General features: G+C 39.7%; 1 protein-coding gene across 1 annotated transcript; it reads right to left on the reverse strand.

Moving 5' to 3' along the window:
* Nucleotides 1–3,576: 3,576 nt before the first annotated feature.
* chst14 (carbohydrate (N-acetylgalactosamine 4-0) sulfotransferase 14) lies at nt 3,577–11,909 on the reverse strand. Its single transcript, NM_212829.1, is given in 2 exon segments — nt 3,577–4,879; nt 11,602–11,909. Coding segments are annotated over 2 exon segments (1,104 nt in total). The 5' UTR covers nt 11,878–11,909; the 3' UTR covers nt 3,577–4,051.
* Nucleotides 11,910–24,839: the final 12,930 nt, after the last annotated feature.

Raw genomic sequence — 24,839 nt, forward strand, 5'->3', positions numbered from 1 at the left:
CAAAAGTCTTGTCACTTAACAGAAATAATGTACATTATAGAATATATAGTCATGGTATAGAGGAAAAACAATTAATAGTGTGTATGACTCCCATGAGCTTGGACGACTGCATCCATACATCTCTGCAGTGACTCAAATAACTTATTAATAAAGTCATCTAGAACGGCAAAGAAAGCGTTCTTGCAGGACTCCCAGAGGTTATCAAGATTCTTTGGATTCATCTTCAATGCCTCCACCTTCATCTTACCCTAGACATGCTCAATAATGTTTATATCTGTTGACTAGGCTGGCCAATCCTGAAGCACTTTGACTTTCTTTGCTGTCACAAACTTTGATGTGGAGAATTTTCCCTGTCCTGTGGTTTGTAACGTAATGGGCAGCACAAATGTCTTGATTCCTCAGGCTGTTGATGTTGCCATTCACTCTGCAGATCTCTCGCACACACCCATACTGAATGTAATCCCAAACCATGATTTTTCCTTCACCAAACTTGACTTATTTCTATGAGAATCTTGGGTCCATACGGGTTACAATAAATATTCTGTAGTATTTGTGATGATTGGAATGCAGTTCAACAGATTATTCATGGGAAAAATCTACCTTCTGCCACTTTTCAAATGATCAACTAGAAGTCAAGTTGTTATTTGTTGCTCAACTAAACAACAACTAGGATCGACGTTAGTTGTTGCTTACAACTAGGATCGACGACAAGACTTTTGTCAGGCAGTGTATTGTGAAAAGTGAATAAATTATTATTTTTATATATTATTCTTTTAAATTGGCAGTTTTTTAATGATAATAATAAAAATACTAGAATAAAATCAGCCTTCTGGTTTCAAATATTTGCTTTATTCCCTCATTTACAGTACTTCAGTTTTTGGATGTGAAACTGCATTCTTTGTGATCTCTTCAGGGATTGAAGTCAGAGCCTCGTCTTTTTAGAGGAAGTGGCAGATGGGAAGGGTTCAGTTTGTGGTCAGAAATAAGTCTTGGTCTTATAAAACTCGACACAGTCAGCAAAATTAAATACATACAGAATGGCCTCCTTTGTAAAGGGGATTAAACAAAGTATCATCCTAGAATGTGGATGACAGTAGAAGTAACAATACTTATCAAAATAAAGGAAAATAATAAGGCTACATGTAAGAATTTTGTGTATTGATTACTTTTTTTTTTACTAGAAATGTGAACCGCAAAAAGCAACAACAAAATTGAATGATCATGTGACTGTTGTTTGCCAGGTGACCAGTACATGTGAAAAGAAATGCATGAAAGTTGAAGCTTTTTTTTTTGTTATATTTGTAAGTCTTTGTGAAACTTATTCATTTTTAATGCAGCTTATGCTAAGAAAACTATAGTCTCACAAAGTCAGATCTTACCGTACAGTTTGATGAGCTCAGCTGTCAACATAATGCTGGTGACTTGCAGAACTTGTGCAAAACATCTCTACATCACTATAATCTGACGCTTTCCTAACTACTGTTTTCTCACCGCTGTCATTTCAGTTGTTTATTTTGGTATTCAAAGGAAAAAATGCAACTCAAATTTACTTGTCTAAGTGTCACTCTTGGCGTGGACGGTGCCTGGATGTTTATTATTAGTACATGACTGCAAAGGTATTTCTAATTTTTTTTTCAAATTTCTTTACTGTGAGTATATTGAGGTGCCGGATCACAAGCATTCTCTTGTATGTTATGCAATGCATGAAACTCGACTAATAAGTTGCTGGGTGCTGTTAACTTAATAGCCACGTGTGTAATTTTACATATTTTTTAATTTTACATACAGCCTCTTTAAAAAAAACACACTGGAAACTTGTTCATTTGTTTAAATACTCTTTCGCTATGTTGGTGGCTGTTTTTGCCCCATTGACTTCCATTATAACCACATTTTTAAAATTGCAAATAATCATGCATTCTTGATTGTTGGTGGTTTTCCCTGTTGACGAGGTAAAATTTGTCATTTTTATCATCAGTTGGCAGCATTAACCGTTTAGTTAGGCCTGTGCAAAAACGTTTCTGGCTTTTATATGAAGTTTTATTGAATAAAACAGCAGATTATAGTGTGTGTGCATAAATACATTTACTATGTTCTGAGAGCTGAGCTTCTTATTTAGATTTTTTTCAGACATATCAAGATAAGTGCTCTATTGTCTCTCTCTACACTATATTTCATATAAAAGCCAGAAACTTAGCTTTTTGGCACTGCAACTGATGATCAACAGTAAAAATGATCAAATGTACCTCTTCCCAATAGGGAAAACTAACATCAATAAATGATGTATGATTATATGGTGTCATGGCTTTGAAATGAAAATTGTCGTTAGGGATGTAACAATTCGATTGATTGATTGAAAAGCCTTTATTTGTTACATACAACTTCGCGTGTGCGTGCGTGCGTGCGTGAGTGAGTGAGTGAGTGAGTGAGAGAGAGAGAGAAAGAGTGCGTGAGAGAGAGAGAGAGAGTGCGTGTGAGAGAGAGAGAGAGTGCGTGTGTGAGAGAGAGAGAGAGAGTGCGTGTGTGAGAGAGCCTGTAGAGTCTCACAGGTGTTCTTGGAACAGGGAGCAGGAATTTCGAGTGTCTCCCTATCTTGCTCTCCAGGGAAGTTGTTTGTCTCCAGCTGAGACTGTCTGGCAGGAGAGTCACAGAGAAGACGAAAGAGAAGAAAAGGTTTTCAATTTGGGTCAATATCTGCCAATTTTGCAATACTTAATGTCTCTCACTGGTCTATAGGTCTGATCAAATCACGTTGCAACGCCGCTAGTTTCTCTTAGATGTTTTCCAATTTGCGATCCAAGGCCACAGTCTGAGTACCAACAACACTGCTCACCACCGTTTTATTCCAGATGGTCAGCATGGTGGGGTTTTGAGCCACACTGACCGCTTTTACCAATCGTCGATACCCCAGGGTCCCGCCTAAGCCCATCACCTAAAGCCCTGTTATCAAAGTTCCAAATAAATAGATATCTTCAATCTATTCTAGGGACAGACTGGCCAAGCACACGACGTGCCACTTCTCCCACCCGCCCATCATGTATACAGCAGCGAACATACCCCACAGGACAGTTGGGTTCCTCCAAACCCAGATTTCTTGTCGAAAGATGGTGTCAATTGCATTCAGAGATTTGTTATTGTTTGGAGAGCAGGGCAAGGAGAGCCTCAGAGAGAGAATAAGACGAGATAAGAGAAGCAAGCCACGAGAGATATAGACGTGAGAGGAGAAAAGTGTGACCACCTTCACCGAGAGCCAAAGAGAGAATAATTTACTAATAAAAAAGAATAATTCACTGTGAGCCGGTAGAAAATCGATTATAATAGGTGACTACTCAAACCAGTAGAAATGTTGAATGAATTGCCAAACATGATTTGAACAAAAGGGGCGCTGTGTTTACAGCACATCACAAACGTGCAGCATTTGAGAAAAAATGAAAAAGCTCTTGTTCACCTTAAGTTTGACTCAAATAATTTTGTTAAAAAATCGTGAATCGTGACGTTAGTATTGTGAATCGCATCGTGAGTCAGGAGAATCTTTTACATCCCTAGTCAATGGAGTACACGATACAGCCACCAAAACAATAAAAGGGTGGTATATTTGCTTAGAGTGTATTTTTGAACATTTTCAAAGCATTTTCCCAAAATTTGTCACCAAAAATCATTCCATTTGCTGAATCACAAAGAAAGTTGTGTCTCATTGAGACTCAAAATCACCCCAGAGTGGATGAAAACATCCCCAACAGCACGCAAGGATTAATATTATATTGACAAGTGAAAACACTGGAAGCTTGTGCTCACTAATATATAACTTCTGAAGGTCTTGCGCACTGCACAATGTTTTTTTCTGTTTAATGTCCATCTCATGAGTAAAACAGCTGAGTATTTCCAGTTTTAAATAGTGGTATGAACTCCTTAAGCTCTCAAATACACCGTACTGAGGCTTATTCAATTATATTTTAAATTCTGTACAGGTATAAAATCAAAAATCTGTTTAAAAGGCATTAACATGAACATAATGACAGATTATAGACAATCTTACAAACCAACAATGTCTTTGTTAGTGCCTGCAGTATTCAGTGGTTGTGTTGGGTAAAGGATAACCAAACAGGGAGAAGTCCAAAATATACTTGGGCAGGAGCTCTTTGAGAAACTTCTGTGGCACAGTGCATAAATAATAATGCAGAGTTTCCTTGGTTACAGGTTTGTACCACGTCTGTCGCTCAGGAAAACGCACATGTTGTGGCGCTCCGACGCGCTCCAGAATGTAAGATGCATCGCTCTCCAGTCTTTCGTATGAGCCGATGAAGTCATATTCGATAGCGCAGGGTTGGCAAAGGTTATAAATGGGCATCCAGTGTTCGTTCATCCTCTCTGGGTCCTCGTCCACTAAATAACGGGTAAACTCTGTAAATGTCACATCATTTCCTGATATTTTTTTATCTTTTGCGTAGCCTTTTCTATAGCGGCGTATGATCTCTGCGCCGTATTTGCGCTGATAGGCCTCAATTTCACCAAACTTGTTCCGATAGGCAGAGAGCAGACGGGCCATCGGCTCTCGCACGAACATGAATTTAAAATAATGGCGCAGTCGATGGCGAATCTCTTCAGGTGGGAGGTCGGAAAGGAAGACCAGGTCAGCTCGGTGGTCCATCTTCACTTTGATGTCCACGTTGGCCAGAGCGCCGCTCAGCACTTTCAGCACTCGTTTCCAGTTAGAGCAGGCCACTTTGGGCACGTAGCAGTAGAGGAAGCGATGCTCGTCATTCACTAGGATGTGCTGAAGGAGAGTTTTCCTCTGCAGGGGACTGAGAGACCACACACTGTGAGGCATGTTCCTCTGACCACATACTGACCTGATGGTGCGATTGCGGATCTCCTGAACGATCTGCAGGAAAACAGACATCTATGAATTTACTGATAAATATAACTGTGAGAATTTAGATCAAGTCTGTTTGTTACTTTAAAAAATATTTTATTTTCTTGTAAGTGTATAGAAAAGTTATATAACGCCTCCTAGACTGTTGGTCCAATCTTCACCAAATTTGACTCGGATCATCTTCAGACCATGTCGACAAAAAGTAATAGCATTCTTGTCAATCGACAAAAGTGTCGTCATTTAGCATATGTGCAAACTTGTCATGTTTGAAAAAAGATGTAATATTGTCAGGTGATATTACAGGATTAATTATTGCAATGGTTTTACATATTGAAGCCAACCTTAAAGTGCATGACCTACATTGACCAAACTACATCAGTTTGTGACACTTTCTGGGTAAAATTGACAAACAATTACATTCTATCAGTAGAATTATAGAATATAGTTATAGAATTTTCCAGTTGGTCTGTAGCTTGTTGCTGTGCTTGTTTATAATGTGGCTGCTTGGCTCTGATAATTGCTGCTTGCAGCTATAATTTAAATTACTTTCACATTAAAAAGTAATGAAAAGTAATTTATTCACTCAATACAGATTTAAATACTCCACTTGGGCATTGTGAATTTAATTCTGTTTCACTGAAACAGATGCCCGAGCCACCTCAGCTGACTTCTCTCGATGTGGAGGAGCAGCGGCTCTTACCATTACATTGACCGCATCATTGATACATTGACCGCATTACTGCTGCCGCTGCACCAATCCGCCTGTCAATCTCATGTTCCATCCTTCCCTCACCTGTGAACAAAACCCCAAAATACGTAAACTCCTCCACCTGGGGTAAGGACTTTCCTCCAACCTTGAGATGGAAAACCACTTTTTTTCTGGTGGAGCACCATGGCCTCGGACTTAAAAGGGCTGATTCTCAAGCAAACTACCTGAACATGCTGAAGGTCCAAGTTCGATGAAGCCAACAGAACAACATCGTCTGTGAGTAATAAAGATGAAATCCTGTGGTCTCCGAATCAGACCCCCTCCAGCCCAAGGCAACGCTTTGAAATTCTGTCCATAAAAATTATGAGCAGATTTGGTGACGAGGGGCAGCCCTGCTGGAGTCCAACATGCACTGGAAACAAGTCTGACTTATTGCCGGCAATGAGAACCAGACTCCTACTCTGTTCATACAGGGACCTTAACAGAGCGCCTCTGACCCAATACTCCCTGAGCATCCTCCACAGAATGCCACGAGGGACATGGTCAAATGCTTTCTCCAAGTCCACAAAACACACTTGCTTTAAAAAATGAAGTATATTATGAAAACATAGCCCATGTACAAGTATGGCAAGTGTATTTGTGTCTCTCTTTAGCAGTTTTACCTATATACCTTTGCTTTAAATCAAATCTGTAATGCTGTGATTTACCCTGCAGTTTGCTGGTTTGGTTCATGGCTTAACTTTTTCCAAATCTTCCTAAAAAATGCAAATGTAAAAACTGTTAAATACATTCAGCTGCTTTGTGAATCTCATTTCATAACACAACTTTCGCCTAAATTTCACCATCAATAAAAATAGCTTAGTTTAACTGCCACTAATTCCAGAAACATCTCCACACATCACGCCAAAGGCAGAAGAAACATGAAAGTATATGTTAATACTCGACATAATATTTACTCTGGACATTCCTCTAGATAACCAAACATCATGTCCCAGCATTGAAGAAATCAGTGTTGCACAAATATAAACACCACTGCACAAAATAGACTTTTCTATCAGCATAAGTGTGTTCACTTTTAATATTTTAATACTTTTTTTCACTTTTAATACTTTATTTAATATTTTTAAAGAAATCAAAGTAATTATTAAACATATTAAGCACAATGTATGTACACTCACTGGCCACTTTAATAGGTACAACTTACTAGTTGACCTACTTTTGCTTTCACAACTGCCTTAATCCTTCGTGGCATAGATTCAACAAGGAACTGGAAATATTCTTCAGAGATTTTGGTCCATATTGACATGATAGCATCACTCAGTTCCTGCAGATTTGTCGGCTGCACATTTATGATGTAAATCTCCCATTTGACCACATCCCAAAGGTGCTCTGTTGGGTTGAGTTCTGGTAACTGTGGAGGCCATTTCAGAACAGTGAACTCGTCATGTTCAAGAAACCAGTATGAAATGATTCGCACTTTATGACATGGAGCATTATCCTGCTGGAAGTAGCCATGAGAAGATGGGTACACTGTGGTCATAAAGATATGGACATGGTCAGCAACAATACTCAGGTAGGCTGTGGCATTAACAAGATGCTCAATTGGTACTAATGGGCCCAAAGTGTGCCAAAAAATATCTTTGGTGGGTCTGTGTGAATTGTAGCCTCAGTTTTCTGTTCTTAGCTGACAGGAGTGGCACACGGTGTAGTCTTCTGCTGCTGTAGCCCATTTCCGCCTCAAGGTTGGACATGTTGTGCGTTCAGAGATGCTCTGTTGCCTTTCTATCAGTATCAGTTCTATCTGTTCCCCCCCACCCCCACCCCACAGTTGCTGCCATGTGATTGGCTGATTAGAAATTTGCGTAAACGAGCAGTTGGACCTAATAAAGTGGCTGTTAAATGTATAATGATAATAAGGTATCTTTTGCTCTTTCTAAATAAAATCCTAATCTAAAAGGCAGACTTCATATCAGTGTTTGAGATAGAGTGGCTGAAATGTCATGATTGTACTCGTCTGTTCAGAGAACAGCAGAGATCTTAACTTGAAGAATTAGCTCCATATTTCTATTTCATTGCTTGGCTTTAAGGTAAGCAGCTGTTTATTATTTTCTGCCAAGTGTGCCGCAAGCCTGCGTTTGAGTGAAGGTCTCGGCCGTTAGATCGCCCCCTGGGGGCTGGCTGCAGTACAAGTCATAAAGCCCGCCTCCTCCGTGTTAATGAAGGAGACTTGAGCCCAAATAAAAAAATAATTTACCCTTGCAATAAAATGTCCCGAAAGATGGTTCTGGTCGATTAAGGCACTGGTTATTGTGCTGAAATAGGTGCAGATTCTCATTTTTGTAAACAGTTTGTTTTTAGCAGTAATTTAATGCTGGGCGTGTCATCGTGATTGACAGCGGTGATTGACAGTTTCTCAAAGAAGCGCGTCTGAGCTTCGGCAGGAGACTGAAGTGTTATTACTCGATTTCTGTGATATTTTACTATGACAAAATGAGTTCAGCAGTAAACTACAGTTTCTGACATACATGATCTGGTGGAACACTGTTTATTCGCTAGGGTCAGGGCTTTTTTCGGGCTTTATTAGTTTGCTGATACACGCCTAGCCACCCAGATAGCAAAATACACTGGGGCCAGTTCTTGCCTGCCGGAGACTTACCCCTCAGACTGACTACCTCTGCTGGACATACTCCGGATGCCTGGACTCACTGTCCGATTTCAGCCTGAGTCAATTGAGCCAGATGCGGCGGCCAAGCGAGCAGGCGCTGCCGCTTGCGAGCCGGAATCAGCCCGCGACGCCGCGAGTAGGTTATGCGCTGCTGCCCGGAGCTGGCGCGATTGAATCTTCATTATAAAAAACCCTCACATTTGTTAACGTTATTACAACCATTTTTGTTGATATGACAACAAACGTAGGCTACTATGTGAACGCAAAGTGTATCACTGAGTTTAACCTTTGAATAAAGATGCAAACAGCATACATAGCAATTATTTAAATAAAGGACAAAATAAATAACAATAAACCTGTATCGATTGCACAAGTATTAAATAATAATACAATTGAATACATTTTGTAGTGCACAAGAATTAAGAAATACGAAAATGACAATAAAACTGCACAATAAAATAAACCTATTTAAGTACGGGGAAAATACAGGAGATCGTTAGCAGTAATTCTCTTTGTGTCTAAATAATAATCTTCACGTTGATCTCCTGTAAGGTTATTTGAACTTGCTTTACAGGACGTCTCTGCATTTTAAGTTTTGGCATGTTATTAAGTAATCTACTGAATTTGCTGTTATAAATCATTATAAGGTTCTTGAAATCGAATCTTATATAACCTAATAGAGCTGTAAATGTTAGATATTATTTATTTACATCATTTACTGTTGGCGTTTTATTTGAACACTCCAGCTAACATTAAAATGAATGTAAATTCCTCGTTGCCAGATATAATGAAGGCATCGAATAAACCAAATGAAAACGGAGGCAAAAAAATTAAATAAATAAACAATTCAAGCGAAAATGAATAAACAATATACTAGTGATGTTGCAGCAGATAGACATTGTATTAATAGTGAAAAGTTTTTTTGCACAAATTGACAAATTGCAGGGTTGGGATGTGTAAATATCCTGTTGATATTTAGTAATCTTGCTGTATTTATCTTCTAAACGCACGATTGTTCCCGCATGGTAAATCGTTATGGTGTGTAGGCTATATTTTGGGTTTTGTTGATGGCTAATTAGAAGTTCGAGGGGCGTGGTTGATTTTACATAAAGCGTTTAGTTGGAAGCTCGACTCCGCTCATTATTGCGGCTCCTCCTCTGGCTCCATCAGACAGTCTTTCTGCGCATGTCAAGGCTCCAATTTCAGCAGTCTTTTGCGACAGTTCGTGCCCGTCAAGCAGGCGTTTTGCCCTCAAGGCGTTCAATGGGAAAAGGGGCTGTCGCGTCGTCCATATTTTTTACAGTCATTGTTTTCTGCTATGAAATGTGATGCTTCTGTCTTCCATCAAAGATGTTTTTCCAGTTTCCACATACCAGCTTTTAACTAAATCCATCCCTCTCTCAGATGAGTTTTAATAAGACCATTTAATAGGATTAATTGGATATAAATAGCATTAATCGGATCTTAGACTTTAAAATGACTACGACTCCTCTACAGTCTAAGAGTTAAGCACAAATGCGGTACAGAGAGAGAGTGTGCTAATATGCCAGAGGATCAGTTCAGAAGTTCTGACAAATCAAATGGCTTGACAGGATTACACAAGTCCCTTGAATGTTTTTATTACCCTCGACTTGCATTCTTGTTTCTGTCCAGTGTCTCAGAGAAGTTTGTACGCTAGCTGGGCAAACCAAGAACCTTTAAGGGAGCAGTTCACTCAAAGGTGAAAATTTATGGTTACGTTTTACACCCTCAGGTCGTGCGTGAAGTAGGGTACTGTTTTGAAACTGGGACTTTTGCATTTCTACATATTTTTGAGTAGAATTAATTAACTAATTAGCTAAAATTAAGCTAATGGTTCTTGGTGATTTATTAAACGCAAATCAATGCCTACGGGGATTTTAAGGTCATGCAGGCTTACAAAATAAATACCTGCAGCCCTTTATATGATGCATTATGGAACAAAACAATTGGTGGTTAAAAAAGAAACTGAACATTATTTACAACATTATAACCTTTAATATTTAGCATTTATTTTTATATTTTAATATTAGCTCTTATGATTAGTAACTAATATTTTTAATAAAGTTTTTTATTTCAGTCAAATAATGACAAAAATAAAAATAACTATTGTTAGCTAATATTCATAAAATAACATAAACATTTACAACTTTGATATTTTATAAGTAAATGTTGATTTAGGATTCATTGCAATTAGCTGAAAATTTATGTTTAGAAAGGGAATGTTATTATGTGTGACATTTCCTTACAAATGAAAAACTCAACTTTTCATAAGTGGTTTATCCTCAAACATGTATCAGTACTAAACAGTTTGTAATTTCCTGAACATTACAGATGTGCACTTTAGTTTGTTTTTTATTACAGCTATCAAACTGATTAGCTGCTTTTCTGAATAAAGTGTATTTTGCATTCCAAATACAAAAATAATAAATGATGTGCCAACTCACTAAATGTTTACACTTTAGAAATTACAACAAATTGATTTTTGTTAATGCTTTATTTCCCCCCACTATCAAAGAGCTGTTTATTTGTTCCAAACCAGTATGAGATTTTTTAAACATTAAAGGAGATATTTTGAAGAATGGTGGAAACCGGTAAACCTCCATGGTATTTTTCCTCCTGTGGAGGTTAACAGCTACCAGTTTCCAACATTTTACAAAATATCCTCTTTTGTGTTGGGAATCACTTCAGTGTGAGTAAATGTTGAGTACATTTTCATTTACTGTCACCAACACAATTTGCGAATCACCATGGTCCACAAATTCAACTTAAATCTACTTTTGTGTCACATTTCTGATTCCATAAAGGTTGGGTAAAATTCCATAAAATTGCATATTTTATTAAGACATTCTAGAATCATTGTTTGGGATTTTAACAACAAATTTAAAAACTTTCCACTACACTTTTGTGTGACGTTAACTTTACTTTTTAGGCTTCTATAAAACGTTGGGTTTAGGCTTTCTGTGAGACCTAAGTTAACAAGCATAACGTTACGTTAATCTTATATTAAACGCCTCACTTTGAAAGGCGTTTGATTGTTTCTTAAATTATCCATTTGTTATATGCTTACAAATATATAATAGGCTAGACGCTTAGTCATATATTAAGTATGGTTAATAATGCAAGGAACTTGAACACCCCATGTTGTCTAGGTAGGCAGCTCACTAGATTTTGAGACGCGTCCCGAGTTACCGTGAAAATTTCTTGATGTGCAAGCTCACAAACTAAAGGAAAGTCTTTCAACTAAGTTACACGTAAACACAATAAAATATGTTTACATTTCACAAAAATCCTCACTGTTTATTCACAGGTTAGCGAACCGTTTCTCGGTTAAGTTACCTGAGACTCCACGTCCGCAGCCGTGTCACTGCTGCTCCTCAGTCGGTACTCCACTTTCCTCCCGTTAGCGCGCGGCGGCGGAGTCTGAACGCTGTTCAACATTCCCTTTTCTATCATGAGCAGCAGGCCTCCGGATGCCACGATCACAGCGAACGTCAACACCGAGGGAACGACGGCGGAGTGTCGGCGAATGGTGGTCGCGCTCACGGGCGCTCTGAAGTGAACCAGAGAGCCGCTCGCACGTTTAATCCCGTACTCCTTCTTGCGGGGCGGCATAGTCAGTCACATGCATTAAAGATGTCTGTTTACTGAGGCTCAGTGACTCAAGTTACCGACAGATTAACACACGTCCATCGCTGAAGAAGCAGCCAACCAACTTCTGATTTCTGCGCTTTCTTGAAAAGAAAAAAAAAGTTTTTCGAGAGAGCATTATGGGAAATGAAGTATCCAGCTGTGGGGGTGGGGAGGCAGATCTAGGGGTGCAAATATATCAGCATCCGCAAACTAAACTCAACAATGTACAGAAAAGTAGCTAATCTGTTAGGTGAAACACAACAGCAAACATGACAGGGGAAGAAACGCTTTGATGAATTGTGATGATTTACGAATATATGAAGAGTTGAGAATATTTCATTGCGTTGCATCTGTAAAATGGTAACTACATATTAAATATACAAGGCATCGTTTTTTCAGCATAAGTGCCGTAGCGGACGCATATAGCGTAGCGGTATTGGTCAATTTTTTTTCTGTAAGGGGCGTGGTCGCGTGGCAAAAGGTATTTCATTGGTCAAAGGTTTTATTCCAGGTTAAATACGCTGGCTATCAGCAATCACCAAACGCGACGGCAAAACGTGTTGCTGACAGCTGTGAACAAACGTGAAATATAGTTTTGTTTTTCGAATAAAACTGTGGTAATTTGCTCCAAGAGTCTGGATGCGGACATAATGCAGTCTCAGATCGATGTAATCTCGGGCCGCGATATGTTGAGATCGCTACACATGATACACACTCATCTGCAAAGTCACAAACTTCGCACAGTTCATCACAACCGTAAGTACCATTTTTTTGCGGTATACATTTTAAGATAATTTGTTTGGGTCATATATGATGAAGTGAACTGCGATCCCACATAGAAATCTGACACATGACATTGTGTACGTGCAAATTAGGATACATATATGACATGTTAAAATGTGGATTTTACATCTAAAACATGTAATTTATGCAACATGCATTTCGAAATATAGCAAGTATGTCCACTTAGAGAAAAAAGTCCACTAAAAGCATATTATAAAATTTAGGCTAGGAACATGCATGCACATATTTGTAATTCCAATGGTTGAAAACATAAGTGGCATTTTTGCAACATTTCACAATACATGTTGCATATATATGACACATTTTATGCAAGTAAAATCCAAATGAGAATTTGGATGTCACATGTAATTAGCATATTTTTCATTGATGCATAAGGGATGTTGCTTTTTTTGTTACATTTGAAGCATCTTATTTCAAACATGCTGTAGTTGAAATGTTTTAATACATTACTTTTTTATCTGTTAATGATTCTTGCAGATTTATAATTTATATTGTATATTTCTTTACATGTTTGATTAAATACATTTTTCTGACATTACCTAGGATATTCCAATGCATTGTTTCTCCAGTAACTGTGGACTCTTCGTGCTCATGGTAAGTTTGACAATTTACATGGACAACCGCATTAGTCATTTTAGAACTAAATAACATCTTTGACTTTTAGTATGCCTTGTACATCGCTCCTGAGGTTAAGTCTGACTATTCTGAGGTGAGTATTTGCTCAACACTTTGTTAGCCATTATAACACAAGAATTTTTGACATTGTAGTAATTGTCTTTTTATTTAAAACAGGCTTTATGACATGCATAAGGAGATGGTGGTGTGGCGTGCGGGCTCCTGCTTAAAGGCTCAGGGTCAATATTAAGTATTTTTATACATTTAAAGGGGTGTCAGTAAGCACTTTGCAATTAATATATATTTTTTCTCAAGGTCTCCATAAAAATGAAAAAAGACCCAGAAAAGTGTAGAGCTTATCTTGGGCATCTGTACTCTGTTAAATATAAAAATAGTAAAATTTAACAATAAAAAGAAATAAAAAGTTATATATATATATATATATATATATATATATATATATATATATATATATATATATATATATATATATATATATATTAGGGATGCACGATATGTCCGATAAACGCCACGCACGCGTGGGCGGAACATGTTCAGACTTGTCAAGTGCACTATAATGCAGCTCTCCTCACACTGTTTATTCCTTCAAAGTCCATTCTTTATTTATGTGGTCTTGCTGTGCGTTAATAACCCAGTAAGTAACCAAGTTCCTTATCATTGTAGTTTGATTGAGTCTCATTGTGTATTTTGCTTCAAATCGCCTCAGGAAAAAATATTACATATGTAAACCTTTCCTGCTCTGCCTCTTTGTTGTGTTAGAGATAGCAGGGGAGATTCACTTGTTACTCCATAGCCGAATAATATTAGTTTCGTTATTTTCAAATTAGTTGCAGCTGGTGAATGAAGGAGAAAACGTGTAACTAGGTTCAATCATCACTGAAACAGTCTCATTAAGAAAAAAAAACGCTCCTCTTTTCTGTGTCTCCCTCTCCGCTTCAACAACAACAACACAGACACACACCAAACCCCTGCACATGGGCTAAACAACAACTTGTTGGGCTGTATTTAATCTAACATGATTATTTGTTATTATCAATGTGTTGCCATGTGTTGTTGATGTAAGATTGTATTCAGTTTGATCGGAATATTCATATTGTTTATAAAACGAGCCAGATAGCTCTCGCACGTTCGTTATAACGAGCGCGCATGAGAGCTGTCACTGCGGACACACACACACACAAATGCAGATCTGACAACCTTCAAAACAGCAGCACGGGGGAGAGCCTATGTGCGCCGGTCACTGAATCCAGCATAAAGTCGCCGCACATTCTGTCTTTATATTATGCTCTGTCTTTGTCATAAAGTCATCTGTGCTCAATGATCAGGTGTTGAATCAAAATCTGACTCCGAGGGCAACTCTGTGCCCTTAGTTGAGTGAAACTCACAGCGGTTTATCATAAACTTTTCATCAATAATTTTCCCCGCGATTGACAGCAAGAACGAACACAGAAGCGTAGTCTGATTGACAAGCACTGCAGCACCTTTTCAAAAGAATCTAAAACGCCAAATGGGATGGATCTATGCATCTAGCTTTTTGCTTGTACGGTGGCCCATAACGGCCAAAACACCTTGAAAAAAAGGCTATTTCGGACATTACATATTTGTACATCTGTACATCACTATAACACGTTTTATTCAAGAACATTTGAGCTGGTTTCAGTCCTTAGATCTTTCATTTTCATCTTATTTAAAATATATTTAAGGAGCATATTGTAGGTTTGTAAGAATTGAAATATTACAAATATTTTTGATGTCTTTGACAATTCAAAACATGAGCTGAAGACAGGGCCAATGGACTCCACAACCCACCAGGGGGGAATGCGTGAAAAACCAGTTCCTGCTGCATTTGCATCTGACTATGCTGAGACTCAGCTTCATCCCCCCAACTCACGCATATGGTCATTTCAATGTTTGAATGTTTTAGATTAACCAAACTGACTTTAACTATCATGTTTGATATCATTTGAAATGTCTCAGTGCGATTGGTACAATGGTCTCATTCTCTCAGAAATAGATATAATCAACACAATAAATATATAACTTCAGGCATCTTTTGAACCACTGTGAAGGGTGTGACTTTTTACACACACCCCCTTCCTTGAGGGAATTCTTGGATTATTTAAGGTAAGGTCTAAGAAAAACTGCCCCATGTTATGTATATTTCAAAGTCAGGAATGCATCTTTTTCATCTTGGATTTATCTTTGATAATTTGATGTTTTGTATTGATCATTTATGAATTGACTGATTGAATTGGCATAATACATTTACCTGACTAACAAATTGTAATGTTTGACCATATTTTGCTCACTCTGTAATTATTAATTCAAGTAGATTATGCTGTATCCTTGTTTCCGCACGTCTTGCGTCAGGTCAGTAGACGGACTAAAATCCAATTGAGATGGAGCATTGGGCACACTAATTGTGTTTTAGGGATCCGGCTGACTCTTGATATTGATTCATGTGTACTTAGGTGGAAAGGGCGATAACTTCCATCTAGGTCAACAAGGTGTTGCACGACTAACCTAGATTGGGTACCCGACCTTTGTTTGAAGGTAATATTATTCTAAATTAAGTTCATATGGGAAACCATGGGCTTGGTGAAAACCAAAGTTACTATAGAGTCCAGTAGTCGGGTACATTTATATTAATGCCCTAACCTCTAATTAGAAATGATGATTGTCTTAACTCAAAGACGTACATCTAAGCGGGACTAACTAAAGTATTTTAGAACGAGCGCGCTGGTAGCGGCCATCTAAAGTATTAGTCAATTTACCTCTGTTTAATATTCAAGACTGACCGGAGTGTGACCGTGAGGGACGCCTTCGGCCGAGGCGATTTCTCTGAGCGACATGAGCACCCGAATGAACGGATGTAATAGTTACTAGTGAAGACAAAAGGTTCAAACATTTATCTAAATTACATATTGATATAATCTTCTTAATGTTTTATAATTGGAGTCAGATAAAACTAGGATAAATATATTAATATTCTAAACCACCTCATACTAAAATTGGAGTCAGATATGAGTTAAGATTAATATAAATCAACATTGTGCACTGGAAAGACCGAACATGCAGTGAACCTTCATCCACCAGTGGACACCGGCATTGGGCCAACTGGGTGGACCCTACACTTCGTCCCTCTTTCTATCTCCCTTCTGGCATTAATGCGCCCCTCTTTATTAAAGCGCAGAGCGCTTCTGCTACCTCCCCCCCAAACCTCTACTCCCACTTCTCCCCCCTCTCCCCCTCCTTTCACAGTGTTTAGTTCTTTCACTAATTTTCTTCCTTCAGCATAAGTTTAATGCTATCTTTCTTTCTTATAGTGTTGAGTCATCCACTATCCTTTTCTTCCTTCCGCATAGGCCCTCACTCCCTCAGTTCAGACTCCCACGGAGTCCCCCTAGCTTCAACTCCACAGGAGTTCCTACCCCCCCCCCCCTCTAATTCACACCCCTTTTCCGCCGGAGTCAACACCGCCCAAAAACCCTTCCTGACTCCCACGGAATCCCGCCCACCCCGGCTCTGGCTCCCGCAGGAGCCCCCCAGAGTCTCAACTCCCGCAGGAGTCACTCCCAGCCCCTCCCACGCCACTGCCTAGACTCCCCCGGAGACGCTTTCAAACTCTGCTTTAGCAGAGCATCTCTCCTCTATCTCATCTCCTTCCACAAAGTTATATCCAGCAGCCGGATATAGCATTGTCTTATGCCTCTTGGGGGGTTTTCTTCGATACACGGCTGCTGTCCCGTGCGTATAAGGCTTCTTTGGGGAGTCATCGAGTACTACCTGAGCTCAATCTCCCCTCTCGCCTTGCAACGGGAGGGAGCCCAGGGCTCGAGGATCTTATAAGCTCAGGGCTCTCTCTCGTTAAAGCACGCCAAACTAGCTTTACTATCAATCAACAGCTAAGTGTGAACTCTTGAAGTGAAGTTTATTCATAAACAAATTTCGAGAGGATCATGTGCTTATTATTGTTCACAGCTGTTCCAACTTTAGCTAATGACTGATTATCCTATCAGACCTATCCTATTAAATAACCAGACTTTTCTCATCTCGGCCACCGGAAGGAACGAGACTGAAGCCGCGCTGACTTGATGCCAAACATCCGCAGCATTCAGTCTCCTATTAGCGGTGCTGCAATGCTCAAGTCCGAGGCTGACGCAGCCTCTTATTGACCGCCTCTAGAGAGAGAGAGAGGAACAGGAAGGAAACTTTTCCCTGACGTTACCGGTAGCAAATGAGCCTGCTGCAACTCTCCTGACTTCTGTATCACTGCAATAACCATACGATAAGTGAAACTGAAAACACCATGCAAACAGACAGCATCCCCATAACTAGTAAAGATACTGCATATATACCTGCGAGCGGCAATCCACCGCACCCACTGATGGTGTGCAAAAATCTTCACTTAAGTTCCAATGTCTCACTTAATGCTCACCGAGCCACACTGTAGAAAAGTTAAAAAGTGCATGTAAAACTACTGAACCAGCTAACCATAGCACCAAACAAACAGGTCCTACCTTTCGAACGGTGCCCTGGAGATGACATCACTCCCCAAAGAAACACAGAGCAGTCTTTAATACACTCTGAAAAACCTAATTAGAGGATCCACCCACAATAAATTTTATGTTAGACGGTCACATCACTACATATGATTTTTTTTTTTTTTTTTGCTATACCAAAGTTTCTCATTTTCATGGGGTATAGCTCAGTGGTAGAGCATTTTACTGCAGATCAAAAGGTCCCTGGTTCAAAACCGGATGCCCTCTTTAGCAAGACCTTGAATTTATGTCTGTAACTTACCTTGACACTGGGTTTGCTATGTTGTAATTGGTTCTTCCTAACAGTGTAATCAATTGCTTTTTTTTTGCAAATTAATTTTCAAACAGCCCTTTATGAAGATTTTTTTTTTTGCTATACCAACAATCAGCTTTTTCATAGGGATATAGCTCCATGTTAGAGCATTTGACTGCAGATCAAGAGGTCTCCAGTTCAAATCCGCGTGCACCCTTTGTCAAGATCTTGGATTTGTTGGTAACTTACCTTAACCCTGATTTTGCCACATTAATTATGCAAGAAACATCTCATGGATGCATTTGGGACAAATCATCAGTGATGTATCCTGGGATCATTGGGTGTTTCGGGTCTCTCGCTTTGTGAAGGAGGCCTGTTGTTAATTGTGGGAGAGCCCAGGGTTTTTCTCCAGCTTTGATGAAGTGGACTGCCTTCCTTGGAGCATGATGATTCTTGCTGGTGTTAATGGCTGAGGCTAAACTCACAGCAATTGCCTTAAGCACCTGGTCATGGCGCCAACGATAGTGACCATCAGCCAGAGCCTTGGGGCAGCTGCTGAGGAGATGTTCTAGAGAGCCTCTTCCAGAGCAAAGAAGGCAGGAAGGTGTGTCATTCTTTCCCAAAACATGGAGGTTCGATGGGCTTGGCAGTACATCGTAGACAGCTTGTACCAGGAAACGGACTCGTTGGAAATCCGGCTGCAAGATGTTCGCCTAGGTAATCCTACGTTGCAGTGTCTTCTCCCACCTAAGCAATGCTCCCTGCTGCCGGAGTCCTACCACCCTGCTGACTTTCTCATCCTCCACACTTGCTCAAACCTCTTCCTAGAGTAGGTGGTGTCTTTCCTTGCCTTTGACCTGGCTAACTAAGGTCTTTGGAAAATAGCCCAAGCCCACTCTGCCTGTCGCTACAGTGCCCACCAGAGCCTCTTGTCGCAGTTGTGACTCTGCCACCTCCACTGCTTTTCCAGCATTCCATTCCCTGCCTGTCCTAACCTCAGTGCAAGCTGATGACACCTTGCCGTCTCTAGAGTTCCTGTACTGTAGGGCTTCTCTGGTGCGTATGACCATGAATTCCTCTGTGAGGCCACTGAATGGCAGCTGCACGGAGTTACTTGTCCTGTATATGGCAGCACTGGTAAGACTGTGTGGGAGGCCCAACCATTTTCGAAGAAAGCCACTGATCTTCCTTTCTAGGGACTCAACTGTTGACATTGGGACTGCATAAATCAGCAGAGGCCACAAAACTCGAGGTAGAATTGAGTGCTGATAGATCCAGGCTTTGAATCTACCAGATAGAGCGAGATGCCTTAATGATCTCCTTGACCTCAAGACTTGGCCCCCTCAAATTTAACTCTCTTGCTGGAGGTGCGGGGCTGATAGGAGCTTTGTTGGGCTACAGCTCCTGCTCTCTCAGTGGATCACTCACTGTGTCCTTAATGAAGTGATTCACTTCCTCTATTGAGCACTCAAGTCGACCACTCTGTTTGTCCCCTAGCAGCTGTTTTGTGAAGCCGAAGGGATTGGTGATGAAGGCCGCTCGCTTCCTGGCTCTCTCTCGCCCGCGTCTCAGATGCCACTTTGCCCTGTGTAGGATCATCAGCTTCTTCCGCAAAATGTTTTTTTAACTCTGCTAATGGTTGCTTCTCCTCATCCGTTGCTTTCTCATACAGTTTCTTGAGGGAGCGAAGCTCCTGACGCAGGTGATGTTTCTGGGTAGCCCTACGGTTCATAGTTTAGGAGGTGGTAGCTTGTTTGGGTTCTCTCTCACGAAAGACACAGTCTGGGGAGCTAATCAATACTGTCCCAGGTGCCATCTTTCCGTGCCGTCAACAAAAAAAATGGACTCTTCCCAATGGCAAAACCAATCTCTTTTCTTTTAGCAAATTAATTTTACATAACAAGCAAGAGGTCCCCAGTTCAAATCCGGATGCCCATTTTGGCAAGATCTTGGATTTGGTTACTTCCTAACGGCGTAACCAATTGCTTTTTTTTAAAATAAATTTTTATTTTAATGAAGGAGTGTTTTTTTTCATGGGTGTATAGCTCAGTGGTAGAGCATTTGACTGCGGATTAAGAGGTCCCTGGTTTACATCCAGATGCCCCCTTTGGCAGGATCTTAAATTTGTGTCTGTAACCTACCTTGTCACTGCTTTTGGCTCACTGAAATTGGAAATTGGAGCATTTGACTGCAGATCAAATGGTCCCCAGTTCAAATCCAAGTGCCCCCTTTGATCCGACATTGGATTTGTGTCTGTAACTTACCTTTACCCTGACTTTCACATATTGCTATTGGCTCTTCCTAACGGCATAACCATTTGCTTTTTTTGCAAATTAATTTTCAAACAAACCTTTATAAATGATTTTTTTTTTTTTTGCTTTGCCAAAGTTTTTCTTTTTCATGGGGTATAGCTCAGTGGTAGAGCATTTGATTGCGGATCAAGAGCTCCCTGGTTCAAATCTACTGTAAATTCCCCATTTGGCAAGACCTCGGATTTGTGTCTGTAATTTACCCTGACTTTGGCACATTAAAATTTGCTCTTCTTAACGGCATAACCAATAACTTTTTATTGCAAGTTAATTTTTAAACAGACATTTATGAAAGAGTGTTTTTTTATTGCTATACCGGCAAGTAGCTATTCATTGGGATATAGATCAGTGGTAGAGCAGTTTGACTGCTGATTAAGAGGTCCCTGGTTCAATTCCATCTGCCCCTTTTGGCAAGACCTTGGATTTGTGTCTGTAACTTGCCTTTACTGTGATATTGGCCATTCAAAGTGGTTCTTCCTAACGGCATAACCAATCGCTTTTTTGCGATACATTGGGGTATAGCTCAACAGGAGACCATTTGACTGCAGATCAAGAGGTCACTGTTTCAAATCCAGATGCCTCCTTTGGCAAGACCTTAAATTTGTGCCTGTAACTTACCTTGACCCTCACTTTGGCTCATTGAAATTGTCTCTTGCTAACAGCATAATCAATTCCTTTTTATTGCAAATTAATTTTCAAACTGACTTTTATGAAAGAGTATTTTTTTGGTATACCAACAGTCTGCTTTTTATGGGGCTATATCTCAGTGATAAAGCATTTGACTTCAGATCAAGAGGTCCTTGGTTTAAATCCAGGTACCCTCTTTGGCCAGACCTTGGATTTGTGTCTGTAACTTACCTTGACACTGGTGTTAGTGTATTTTTTGTAAAAAAGTGTAAATTTGCTCTTCCTAACAGTGTAACAAATCATATTTCTTTTTGCAAATTAAATTTCAAATAGACCTTTATGAAAGAGTTTTTTTTTTTTTTTTTTTTGCTATACCAATAGTCTTTTTTCAGGGGGATGTAGCTCAGCGGTAGAACATTTGACTAGCATAACTTATTGCTTTTTCTCACAAATTAATTTTCAAACAGACATTTATGAAAGAGCCTTTTTTTTCTTTTTTTGTGGGGCTTTCCATGGGGTTATAGCTCAGTGGTAGAGCATTTGACTGCAAATCAAGAGGTCCCTGGTTTAAAGTCGAGTTCCCCTTTTGGCAAGACCTTGGATTTGTGTCTGTAACTTACCTTGAACCTGGGATGGTACTTTGAAGTTGTCTCTTCCTAGCTGCATGAGCAATTGCTTTTTTACAAAAATTGATTTTCAAACATCTTTATAAAAGAGTTTTCTTTTTTTTGCTACACCAAAATCTTTGTCATGGGGGTGTAGCTCAGTGGTAGAGCATTTGACTGCAGGCCAAAAGGTCCCTGGTTTAAATTCTTGTTTCCCCTTTGCCAAGACCTTGGATTTGTGTCTGTAACTTACCTTGACCCCGGGTTGCTACATTGAAGTTGGATCTTCCTAACTAAGTGACCAGTCGGTTTTTTTCAAAGATGATTTTCAGACAGATCTTTAGGAAAGAGTTTTCTTGTTTTGCTAAATCAAAATTGTTGTCATGGGGGTATAGCTCAGTGGGAGAGCATTTGACTGCAGATCAAGAGAACCCCAAGTCAAGTCCGGGTGCCCCCTTTTGGCAAGACCTTGGATTTGTATCTGTTACTTGTGTTTACCCTGGGTTGGTACATAGAAGTTGGCTCTTCCTAACGGCATGACCAATCGTTTTTTGAAATTGGATTTTCAAACAGATCTTTATGAAAGAGTTTTCTTGTTTTGCTAAATCAAAATTATTGTCATGTGTCCGTAACTTACCTTGACCCCGGGTTGCTACTTTGAAGACGGATCTTCCTAACTGATTGACCAGTCGCTTTTTTTCCAAAATTGATTTTCAGACAGATCTTTATGAAAGAGTTTTCTTTCTTTGCTATACCTAATCTTTGATATGGGGGTATAGCTCAGTGGTAGAGCATTTGACAGCAGATCAAGAGGTCCCCTGTACAAATCTGAGTGCCCCCTTTGTGAAGATATTGGATTTGTGTATGTAACTTGCCTTGACCCTGAGTTGGTACATTGAAGTTGGCTCTTCTTAACTGCATGACCACTAGCTTTTTATTTTTTTTGAAAATGCATTTTTAGACATAGCTTTATGAAAGAGTTTTCTTTCTTTGCCATACCTAATCTTTGATATGGGGGTATAGCGCAGTGGTAGACTGCAGATCAAGAAGTCCCAGTTTCAAATCCGGGTGCCCCCTTTGTCAAGACCTTGGATTTGTGTCCGTAATTTACCTTGATCACGGGTCGCTTTTTTTCCAAAATTGATTTTTAGACAGATCTTTATGAAAGAGTTTTCTTTCTTTGCTATACCAAGCTGTTTGTCTTGGGGGAATAGCTCAGTGGTAGAGCATTTGACTGTAGATGAAGAGGTTCCCAGTTCAAATCCGGATGCCCCCTTTGGCAAGACCCTGGATTTGTATCTGTTACTTGTGTTTATCCTTTGTTGGTACATAGAAGTTGGCTCTTCCTAACGGTATGACCAATCGGTTTTTGAAGTTGGATTTTTAAACAGATCTTTATGAAAGGGTTTTCTTGTTTTGCTAAATCAAAATTGTTGTCATGGGGGTATAGCTCAGTGGGAGAACATTTGATTGCAGATCAAGAGAACCCCAAGTCAAGTTCGGGTCCCCCCTTTGTCAAGACCTTGGATTTGTGTCCGTAACTTACCTTGACCCCGGGTTTCTACTTTGAAGTTGGATCTTCCTAACTGATTGACCAGTCGTTTTTTTCCAAAATTGATTTTCAGACAGATCTTTATGAAAGAGTTTTTTTTTCTTTCCTATACCAAACTGTTCTTGTAGCTCAGTGGTAGAGCATTTGACTGCAGATCAAGAGGTCCCCAATTCAAATCCAGGTGCCCCCTTTGGTAAGACCTCGGATTAGTATCTGTTGCTTCTGTTTACCCTGGGTTGGTACAAAGAAGTTGGCTCTTCCTGACGTCATGACCAATTGGTTTTTAACATTGGATTTTCAAACAGATCGTTGTCAAGACCTTGGATTTGTGTCTGTAACTTACCTTGATAAGGGGTTGCTACATTGAAGTTGGATCTTCCTAACTGATTGACCAGTCGCTTTTTTTCCAAAATTGATTTTTAGACAGATCTTTATGATAGAGTTTTCTTTCTTTGCTAAATCGAACTTATTGTCATGGGGGTTTAGCTCAGTGGTAGAGCATTTAAATGCAGATCAAGAGGTCCCCGGCCTAAATCCGGGTGCCCCCTTTGGTAAGACCTCGGATTAATATCTGCTGCTTATGTTTACCCTGGGTTGGTACATAGAAGTTGGCTCTTCCTAACGGCATGACTAATTGGTTTTTAAAAATGGATTTTCAAACAGATCTTTATGAAAGAGTTTTCTTGTTTTGCTAAATCAAAATTGTTGTCATGGGGGTATGACTCAGTGGGAGAACATTTGACTGCAGATCAAGAGAACCCCAAGTCAAGTCCGGGTGCCACCTTTGTCAAGACCTTGGATTTGTGTCTGTAACTTACTTTGACCCTGGGTTGCTACTGTGAAGTTGGATCTTCCTAACTGATTGACCAGTTGCTTTTTTCCAAAATTGATTTTCAGACAGATCTTTATGAAAGAGTTTTCTTTCTTTGTTATACCAAACTCAGAATAAGAGGTCCCCTGTTCAAATCCGGGTGCCCCCTTTGTCAAGATCTTGGATTTGTGTCTGTAACTTACCTTGATAACTGGTTGCTACATTGAAGTTTGATCTTCCCAACTGAGTGACCAGTCGCTTTTTTTTCCAAAATTGATTTTCAGACAGATGTTTATGAAAGAGTTTTCTTTCTTTGCTAAATCAAAATTATTGTCATGGGGGTATAGCTCATTGAGAGAACATTTGACTGCAGATCAAGAGAACTCCAAGTCAAGTCCGGGTACCCCTTTTGTCAAGACCTTGGATTTGTGTCCGTAACTTACATTGACCCTGGGTTGCTACTTTGAAGTTGGATCTTCCTAACTGATTGACCAGTCGCTTTTTTTCCAAAATTGATTTTTAGACAGATCTTTATGAAAGAGTTTTCTTTCTTTGCTATACCAAACTGTTTGTCTTGGGGGTATAGCTCAGTGGTAGAGCATTTGGCTGCAGATGAAGAGGTTCCCAGTTCAAATCTGAGTGCCACCTTTGGCAAGACCTTGGATTTGTATCTGTTACTTGTGTTTACCCTTTGTTGGTACATAGAAGTTGGCTCTTCCCAACGGCATGACCAATCGGTTTTTGAAATTGGATTTTCAAACAGATCTTTATGAAAGAGTTTTCTTGTTTTGCTAAATCAAAATTGT

The sequence above is a fragment of the Danio rerio genome, chromosome 20 (genome assembly GCF_049306965.1).
Source record: "Danio rerio strain Tuebingen ecotype United States chromosome 20, GRCz12tu, whole genome shotgun sequence".
NCBI lineage: Eukaryota > Metazoa > Chordata > Actinopteri > Cypriniformes > Danionidae > Danio > Danio rerio.